Source organism: Montipora foliosa, chromosome 8 (assembly GCF_036669935.1).
Source record: "Montipora foliosa isolate CH-2021 chromosome 8, ASM3666993v2, whole genome shotgun sequence".
Classification (NCBI taxonomy): Eukaryota; Metazoa; Cnidaria; class Anthozoa; order Scleractinia; family Acroporidae; genus Montipora; species Montipora foliosa.
The window spans coordinates 49,266,896-49,276,895 of NC_090876.1; the positions used below are offsets into that span (position 1 = coordinate 49,266,896).

At 40.2% G+C, this 10,000-nt stretch overlaps 1 protein-coding gene across 1 annotated transcript in view; it reads left to right on the forward strand.

Moving 5' to 3' along the window:
* The window catches only part of LOC138012485 (DNA-directed RNA polymerase I subunit RPA2-like), a 48,774-nt gene that overhangs the window by 38,039 nt on the left and 735 nt on the right, over window positions 1–10,000 (forward strand). The window contains exons 25-36 of the mRNA XM_068859268.1: window positions 1,000–1,083; window positions 2,015–2,066; window positions 2,195–2,291; window positions 2,808–2,880; window positions 2,990–3,058; window positions 3,166–3,224; window positions 4,523–4,620; window positions 5,230–5,355; window positions 6,506–6,633; window positions 7,676–7,723; window positions 8,434–8,550; window positions 8,796–10,000. The exon at window positions 8,796–10,000 is cut by the window's right edge and continues 735 nt beyond it. Coding sequence (XP_068715369.1) covers window positions 1,000–1,083; window positions 2,015–2,066; window positions 2,195–2,291; window positions 2,808–2,880; window positions 2,990–3,058; window positions 3,166–3,224; window positions 4,523–4,620; window positions 5,230–5,355; window positions 6,506–6,633; window positions 7,676–7,723; window positions 8,434–8,550; window positions 8,796–9,029 — 1,185 coding nt within the window. The 3' untranslated portion in view covers window positions 9,030–10,000. The remainder of the gene's footprint in view (window positions 1–999; window positions 1,084–2,014; window positions 2,067–2,194; window positions 2,292–2,807; window positions 2,881–2,989; window positions 3,059–3,165; window positions 3,225–4,522; window positions 4,621–5,229; window positions 5,356–6,505; window positions 6,634–7,675; window positions 7,724–8,433; window positions 8,551–8,795) is intronic.

A 10,000-nucleotide genomic window follows, 5' to 3' on the forward strand; every position in this document is an offset into this window, starting at 1 on the left:
TCGTCTTTTAACATGTTTTAAAAATAACAAAAAGCAAAATGATCGTGAAGTTTGACAACTTAAAACCTCTCCCTTCTCAAGTTATAAAGAAAATTGTGTCATCCGAAAAAGGCCTCAAAAGTTTCGGGACTCAAGAGAAACGAGCCCCCGGACACAGCGCTTTCAACAACTCTCGTGATTGCCTCAGAAAACAATTGGCACGAAAGTGAGAGCAACTGATGGACAAAGGGCAAACAAATTGTTCCTGTTGTTGTTGGAGTTGATATAACCAGTTTTTTTTTTTTTTTTTTTTTTTTTTTTCGTGTTTCAAACCCCACCAACGCAACATCAGAAGGTTTCTTAAAAAACTTACCCCATCATTCTTTTCCGCAATAGTTTAAGTGTGTTCGTCATCCCGGTTTTTCTGTATTTCGCTGTCGATATCTACCTTATTACATGAAATTTTCGCGACACGTTAATTTCGCGAATTTAAAAAAATCGCGAAATTTAAGTGACGCGAAAATTAAATGTCGCGAAAATAACATGACGCGAAAATTAATTGACTCACATTATGTCAATAACTAAAACAGCGACTTTATTACACACGTTTATAACAATCATTTTGAGCTATTCTGTGGTAATGTTCTGGTCCTCTCCATCGCTACTGCTTTCCGTCTCTACTCCAGGTAGCACTTCTTTTGTACAATCCTCAAACTGTCCATTTACTGGCTCCTTGAGTGTGTCTCACTCAAAAACGCGAAATTAAAATGAGTCAAAATGCAAAATTTTCGCAAAATCGCGAAATTAAGGTGTCGCGAAATATGCGAACCTCAAAATCGCGAAATTAACGTGTCGCGAAAATTTCGTGTAATAAGGTACGTCTTGACGCCTAAAATCATGATTTTGTTCTCTGAACGTATGTTCTTTCGGAAAACCAGGTGTTTGATGATCCCTCACTTGTAAAATATCCTTTAATATAAATACGCCCTTGTGATTGATCGTGTTTTGGTTTCCTTTAAGGGTTATGATATGGAGGACGCAATGATTCTCAATAAGGCATCCTTTGAACGCGGCTTTGCTCATGGTACTGTGTTGAAGTGTGAGGTATGAAGGCGGTGAGAGTTTTTACTTTACGATAACGCGTTTTGAAATTCCCCCTTTTCTTCTTTAACTCTGTAACTCATCATTTTAGTAATTTCATTTTTTTTTTACGTCATTTCACCGATAATCAGTTTCGTTCGAGGAGGTTTAAGCCAGAGAGTGTCTAATCGGTGTAGGTGGGTGGGTCGTGTGTCGTGAGTCGTTGGTCGTGGGTCCGAGATCCTCCATGTATACACGTCATGTATACATACTTTTAACCCTAACCCAAACTCTTAGGGCAATTGCAAATTTGGACCGAGCACTGTGGGAGCTAATATGTATATATTTTTATCTTCAAACAAACACGACCCACGACCCACCACACACTACCCGCCACCCTGACGACCCACGACTCACCCACCCACGCGATTTAGCGTCACCCTTTAAGCCAACGGGAAGCCGTACCCCGAGATTTGAAGAAACGGGAGGAAGGGAACAAATCGGTTTCCATCCTTCCCGTTTTTTTCTCGGGGGTTGGGTACGGTTACACTTAGGCCAGGTTGTTTAAGTTCAACGATGGCACACTTTTTACACTGTTTTTGGTTGCCGCTCGGTAACTCCTGCATGGGAATAGCCGCCCCTGAACACTGCAGGAAGACAATGTTTCGACCGGCATCCCGACTTTAAAAATCCCACAAGAATGACACAAATCGCTATCCACGCTTTTTCGGCTGTTTCAACTGGGTTTGATGCCGGTCAAAAGAGTGAATCAAACAAAAGCGTTCTCAAGAGAACACGAAAGAAACAACCCGCCTAAAAGGGTTGTTTCTTATTGAATATGGCCAAACTGACAAGAATATGACTTACAAGTCTTTTTTTTTTTGTGGTGGAGACGATTGAAATTGTTTTTACACTGCGATGTGTTATTTCTTTTTTTGTTTCGTTTTTTTCTCAGATTGTGGATATTAATAGAGTTCGTGGTGACCAGAATTCAAACCTTAGATTTGGTAAATCTGTGAGCTCATTTTACTTTGTTTTTGATAGTCATCCACATTTGCCATGTTGTGTTCAAATCTACTACGGCAAGTTTTATTTATTTATTTATTTATTTATTTATTTATTTGTTTACCGTTAGGCTGCCTTCCAAATGATGAACGAGTCCAAGGATTTTTGGATGTGGATGGTCTTCCACCAATTGGTGCCAAACTTGAGTTTGGAACCCCGTATTACTGGTAAGGCTGTGGTATTTTAGGTAGGAATCCTGTTTCTGAGTCACTTTTTTCCTATGGGCCATCAAGTGATGACATCATGTTATGCGTGTCATCTGATTGGCTTTGAGTGAGGCATCGCATGATTTATTGAACGTTTTTCGCGTGACGTTTTTGCTCTTGGTCAACCTGATAAGACATAATGTCTGATGCTGGTCTTATTCTTGCTATTTTGTATAAAAAAGTTTTTCTTTGGGAACAAGAACAGTTGCTTTGGGCACAACATTGCTCTATTCCTTCGGTTGTACTTTGCTTAGCTCGGTAATGGGCTAAAAAATCCCGCACTTATTTCGCAAGAACTCTGGAGGAAAATTGAAAGCAGTTTGACTTCAATCATTTTCCCGCCCAGCCGCCCTTGAGATTTGCGCTGCCCTCTTGTGTTTTTTAACAATTTTTTGATTGGTTTATTTAATTGTCGGGCTTTGGTCTGATTGGCGTAAATTTCACTTGATCATCATTTGAACAGCTTTTCTCTTGCAGTTATATCAACGACAACACTGGCAAATCTTTTGTAGAGAATTACAGATACCTAGAAAACGCCATTGTGGATGATGTAAGCTGGAGGCTTTACTTAGTGAATTTGCACGAATGTATTTTAACCCCTTGATTTCTTGTGGACGCTTAGACTTATTCAATGATCACCTTTTAAATCTTCGTTGCAGATAAGAATTCTAGGAAATGATGAAGGCACTGGCTCTTTGAATAGAGTTGCCATAAAATTGAGAATCCAGGTACATTTTTAAAGATGTCTGTACGACAAAGTTTCGAATGGAGCAAACACTTTTTCTTACTCATTAGAATGAACATGAAAATGACTATGGCCTTTTCTTGATTCTAGAGAAATCCAATCATAGGAGACAAGTTTTCTAGTCGCCACGGACAGAAAGGAATCTGTAGGTAGGTTTGTTTGACATCTGCTTTTTGGGAAATTTTTGGGAGCAAAAAGGCTTAAGTGAAAGGTTTTCAAGGCTAGAAAAGAATTTCTAAAGAGATTTAGCATCGCATGTACGGCAAATGTCGTACTGCAACTGCGAACTATCCTGTAACTGTAGGGTACGAACGGTTTTAAAGTAAAAATAAGGAATGAGCGGTTCAAAACGAAATTGCAGCGTTGACACTGATTGAAAAGTTTTTAAAAAGTAAAACGTTTCGATCACTTCGGTGACCTTCATCATCAACTTTTTAATCAGTGTCAACGCTGCAATTTCGTTTTATATCATGCCTGATTACAACCACGGTATTTTTAACGAGCGGGTTCATTGTTACATATTCACGTTGTCGTCAATACCCTTAAAATTGTGTGATTTCACGTTGTTGCATGTTTTCTGGAGAATGGCAAAGAAAAGCACTACAGAGCGTACAGCACGATTACTTTTTCTTGTTAACAAATAATGTTCGTGCTTTGTGGGGTTGTCGTTACTTAAACTCCCTACTAACTCTCCCTGGCCTCATAACTGCAAAGTTTTAATCCCTGAAAACACCTTCCTTTTCAGTGACGATACAGAAGGATGAAGGCACCCGCAATCAACCCACATATTACCTTTCTCTTCAGCTAAAATATCGTTGGTGTCCAGAAATTTACGGAGTAAATGTTTCTAAAATGTATCTCCAACTTTGTTCTAAAGTAACCATTTAGACAGTTGAGATAACTGTAGTGTCGTTGAATGAGAATGTGAATATTGTTACCCGTAATTACTCGGAAAAGAGCGGCACATCGGGAGTGGCTTATTGGGGAGTTTTCCGAAGCACGCAAGGACGAGGACTACGGATACGAGAATGCCAACAAAGAGAGATGCAAAATAAACAGATTTAATACGCCCTGAATGTGCGTTTTCACATTTCGTAGCCGTTCTCGCCTTGATAACGACGTGAAACAACCAAATTTGTGCTTCTGTGGAGGAACGATGGAGTTCCATGGGTTGCACAATTGCCTTAAACCTGACGATAACTTGCTGTATTGTTAGAAATAGTAGGTATAGTTGGCTTTTCGCCTTTAAGGGACACGTTGTGATGTGAATGAAAATTTGGCATCGCAGTACGTCCGTTTCTGTGTACAAGTGCCGAGTAGTTCCTCGGCTCGAGCGTCTTTTCTCGGACCTCTCTCGCTGTGCACTGACTTCATTTTATTTTTTTTGCATAGTTACCTGTTCATTTCATTCGATAATGTTAAACGGTTCACCTTTTTACTCCCTCAGCCAAAAATGGCCGATCGAAAACATGCCATTTACGGAATCAGGAATGACACCGGACATCATTTTCAACCCTCACGGATTTCCCTCGCGTATGACAATTGGTAAGGTCGCTTTCCAGTCTGATATTCATTTTGCGTTTCCATAGAACTTTTTCAACTACCACGTTCAGTGCTCGTCTGGTTTACACTAGCGTCGTTATGGCGCTTGAGATCTTGTGTGCACTGTCCAGCAAATGAGCATCACGTCCTTCAAATGTGCATTATTACTCCTTATGTTTACGGTAATCAGGCATAACTTCTCTTGATAAGAATGATGGAAGCGTGGTAGAAAAATCTCCGGTACTCCTCGGGTCATCTTTATCAATGCTTGGAATTCTTTGGAAAATTTTCGGAAACCTTCGGCAGTGTTCGAAAGTCAGCGAAAAAGTTTCGGTCATTCGGGTGAGGAGAAACGAAAACCGAACACGAAGGTAACAAGCCGGAGGGAATTTGGACGCGCGAGAATGAGAAGGCGGGTGTGAAATTTCCTTTACGCGCCCACTACTTTCCCATGGAGCAACTGCTAGATTAATCCAGAATACACGACTCGCGGAGCCGCTTCCCTTTTTCCATCCAATGAAATTAGAGATTGCAAAGTGCTGCGTCTTATTTGTTTTAAAGGTTTGGAAGGCGCAAGGTTAATGTTTTTCTTGTAATTTTTACTTTTTGCAGGTATGATGATAGAATCAATGGCTGGGAAGTCAGCCAGTCTTAATGGAGTGGTTTATGATGCTACGCCTTTTACATACTCCGAAGATGACCCCGCTGTGGACTTCTTTGGAAACCTCTTAAAACAATGTATGTTGGTTTCTTTTTAACATCTCTGCTTAATATTTCAACTGCAAACACTCTTTGTCTTTCTGGGGGTTATTCTTTTTGGCAGGTTTCGTCTCATTAGATTTCAGGTTTCATTTTATTACTGAATCCAACTTTCCTATTCTCTTCTTTCCTTTGGGTCTTTTTCGTTCGACAACAAATTTTTTTGTTACAAGTAATGCACTACTTATAACGCACTGATGACGATAGGCAGTGCCTTTCGAAATATTGGTAAATATTTATTTTATTTATTATTATACAGGGCTCGAAATTGCGACCAAGACAGTCGCATTTGCGACTAAATTTTTTCCTTTGCGACTGAAATATCTGGAGAAGTCGCAAATTTGCGACTTGTTGGCACCTTCGCTCTTTCGAAACAAAAGGGTTAGCAGTTGCCACTTTGCTGCTACTTTTGCTAAAATAAATAAATAAATAAATAAATGACAAAATTATTTTGTTTCTCGCTGTGAATTTTCTCTGAAGATAGCGTAATTGTAGAGTAATTTAGCTGCGATGTTACGTGCACAGATCCATTCCTTCGATCATTCGCCATTTTCAGCGGTTTCTTTTCACACAAGTATTGCGGGCTGATTTTTCTTTGCTAAACCGCTGACAACACAATGCAGCGCGGCGATTTTGCGACTAAAATTTGCGAAATTGCGTCTAACTTTTCGTATCTTATCGCAAAATGCGACTGGATTTTTTCGTTAATTTCGAGCCCCGAAATACAACAAATATTTCTTCACTGTTTGATCAGCCTTTCACTTCTCGTTTGTTAAAATAGTTACACGCTGATCAGATCCTTCAACAGGATTCGGTCCTTCATTTTTGTTACGTTGGTCGTTGCTGCTACAATTTAGCAATAAAGACAGAATGTGTCCCCAGGCGTGATGTGGGTACCAACTTGCCAGGCCGTGGGAAATACTGAACTGAGCAATTTGTTGGGTAGTGTCGTACTTACCTCATTGAACGGGCTTCTGCATTGGCCGAAAGAACAACAATGGATTCAGCACAGAAAACAATAGGAAGTACGAAACTATACAGCCAATGAAATATAGTGTTCAATAAGAGGTACGACCCTACCCAATTTATTACGAGATCGTTAATAGCAACCATAATTTTCTTGTTGTAGCTGGTTACAACTATTATGGCACTGAACGAATGTACAGTGGAACAGATGGCCGCGAGTTTGAGGCAGACATTTTCTTTGGAGTTGTTTATTATCAGCGACTGAGACACATGGTAGCTGACAAGTTTCAGGTAATATCCATCATACCTTGCACTGCGTTATTTGAATACACAATCACCTGCTAATACTGGACAGAGAGGCTGATAAGATCATCACCAATTGCAGTTGTATTTGAAGTAATATTTCAAAAAAAAGGGGTGTTAGTGCTTCATTGGATTTCCAAACACAAGAAAACATTTAAATGTTTTCGTGCGTTTGGAAAGCCAGTGAAGCACGAGGCACGAGTTTTTGAACTTACTTCTCCAACAAAAGAAATTATAATTTCAATCTCTTTTTTCAAGTCAAAGAGTTTTTGTACAGCTCATGGTTACTCAGAAGCATGTGAGAGCTGTGAGCAAGCAGTCGTTGCCGTTAATTGATTTCAAAACACGTTTGTTTGAAATTATTGATTTCAAACCACATGTGTTTGAAATTCATTTAGTGAATCAAGAAGTAGTGTTTCATTGGGTTTTAAACTCGTTCGCGTGACCAGAATGGGGCGATGAAATTCGCTTCTTAACTTATGAATTATTAACGAGTTTGAGAAGGCTAATAAAAACCTCTCCGAAGTCTAGCTTTTGCTCATTCTGGCCTTTGAGTGTGACGCACAAACAAAACGGTGCACAAGAATTTGCCACGCGTTTTTCTCGCGCGCCTTCATTTTCGCTCAACTTTCCTGAAGACTAGAATGATGCAGTCGAAACGTGGCGATCAAAATAACAGGTGACCAAATCCTGTGACAGACGGTGTGGAACTACTGAGGTTTTCACGACGTTTTGAGATTTCAATGGCCAGTGGATGATGACATCATGTTATGCGTGTCATCTGATTGGTGCTGAGAGTTGTCTCACGTGATCACAGCTAGTGTCTTACTGGTTGGTACTCGCTGATTCTTCTCGTTCAGCAATCAACTTGATAAAACAACATGTCTGACACTGGTGTCCCGAGGCAAGGTTACCTTTTCATTGTGGTATGGTAACCGTGATTATGCAATTCATCAGAGATTTCCGAAGCATTCCTATGGTAACATTTTGTGACAAGATAAAGTTTGCTTTATGATTAAACATGTTTCAGGTGCGATCAACAGGCCCTATTGACATCCTAACTCATCAACCAGTGAAGGTAACTCTCTCTATGTCACGCCTTCCACCAGTAAATGATGACGTCCTTTAATGTGTCTGTTCTATCGATTTTAGCTGTAAAAAGTTGATTTCGCAGTCAATGTGATAACTCCGACTGTCTGTTAATGGTAATTTTTATTTTCGTTTCCTGTCAATTTACGTAAAGGGGCAGTGTCATGGATTGTTAGTAAAAATCTGAAAAGCAAAGGAGACCTGTTTACCTATGGCAAATGAAAATTAATAGCCAAAATTTCTTCAAAACGGCTATTTTAGCTCACAGAAACCGTTCTTAAGTGTTTTTAGTTACGCGTAGCCAAGATTAAAATGAATGCCAACTTGAAAACGTCGGGCCGACGTTTTCAAAATCTCCTCTTGCATCTTTGATGAACTCCGTAATCACTGAGTGTGGCTCATTTTTCTTTTAAAATTTTTATCGATTTTATCCCACTGCGGTGATCCAGAAGAATGAAACGGTCACTGAAAATTGATAAGGTAATTTTATGGTCGAAATAAAAGGGATAATTCCCATAATACTAACCCTTTAACACCTCTCTGTTGTGAGTGAGCTCTTATAAGAAGGTCTTATGGTAAGGGGAGACTTCCTGCAACAAAAACTATACCATTCTTATCTAGCCCTCAGACTGAAGTCCCCCTGACTCAAGTCACTTTATGCCTTTTTTTTTTTGGCCGCTAATCGTATTCTCCCTTTAGGGTCGCAAACGGCAAGGTGGTGTTCGCTTTGGTGAAATGGAGCGAGACGCATTGTTGTCACACGGAACATCTTTCCTGTTACAAGATCGTCTCATGAACTGCTCCGATAGAACAGTGGTAAGAGATGGCGATTTATACTAGTTTCGCCAGTGTGCCATCTTTCATTTCAATCAATCGCTTTACTTTTTTGACTATGGATCACCCAAAAAAAAGATTGTTAGTTCTCTTTGTGGACTAGCGGTAGACCACCAAGATTTTCTCCAACTCTGGTTTTACATGGTACTAAACACTAGGACTGGAAAATAACCACTCCCTTTCACACCTTACGCGTTGATACAACGCCTTTGGTTTTTCACCCACAGGGTCAAGTATGTACCAAGTGTGGAAGCATATTGTCCAGTCTTCTGGACAAACCGGCAGTGGAGGTAGCAGCTGCGGCTGCGCACATGGAGCGTAAATGGACATGTAAAACTTGTGATAGTGGTGAATACATTCAGCTGTTGGCTTTTCCTTACGTGTTTCGGTACCTCGTAGCTGAGCTAGCAGGGATGAACATAAAGGTGTCTTTAGATGTGAAAAGAGTTGGGAGCGGGTAACAAGGTTGTATTCTTCTTCCAAGCCGTTGGAGAGGACCTGGAAACAAGTTTGCGTCGCTCAACGCTGTTCCCAGTGTGAAATCTGGGTAGGATGTTCGCCAAAATCCGAGATATTCTCGATGCCGTCAGCCGGCCTTCAAGCCATAAAAAGGAGCTTAAGCAAGGACGACGAGAACGCCACAAAACAAGTTCATGTCTGCCTCCTCTTCAAAGCGAGTCTAAGTGCGAAGTTTTTGTGATGTTAATTAGTTCCCCTTTACACAGAAATGAAAACTGATTCTTCGCACTAAGACTCGATTTGAAGAGGAGGCAGACATGAACTCGGAAATGGCCCATTGAGCAAAAACAGTGGCTCTGCATGCCCCGCGCATGCTCTTCACCAACGATAATGGAGACCCTGGGAACGAGGTTGGCTCTTCACATTTTGGTGCATTTCCTTGAAGTTTTTGTCCTGAAAGCGACTTGGCAAATTTCCGTTTCGTAAACGCTCTATGCCATTTCAACTGCACTCAGAAAACTTTTTTCTCCTACGAGTGTTTTTTTTTAATAAAGAAACGATGACCAAATAACGTATCGAACCCAAAAGAGAAATGAAGAGAAACAATTTAAAAAAAAAAAAAAAGACCAGTCCAGGCTATTGGATTAGCAGCATGAGTCACTCAACACTACACTGTCGAGTTGCACAGCCAAAACATCAAAAAAATTTATATATTTAACTACTTTGTATAAAATGTAGCAAATAGTAAAAACGTAAGGCAAACCTTTAACACCATAATCATTTCTCAATCTAGGCGAAATTTTAGCTGATTCAGTTGAAAATTCAACTTCCTCGGGTCTAGTTTCTTTTGCAAGGCTTGGCTACTAAGCATGGCAACGTGAAATGACCTAATTTGGAAAAGCCTTAAATAAAGAATTACCACAACCAGGTTTTCTGAGCCCACGAGACTGAGCACCCCCAGCAAACCATTGTT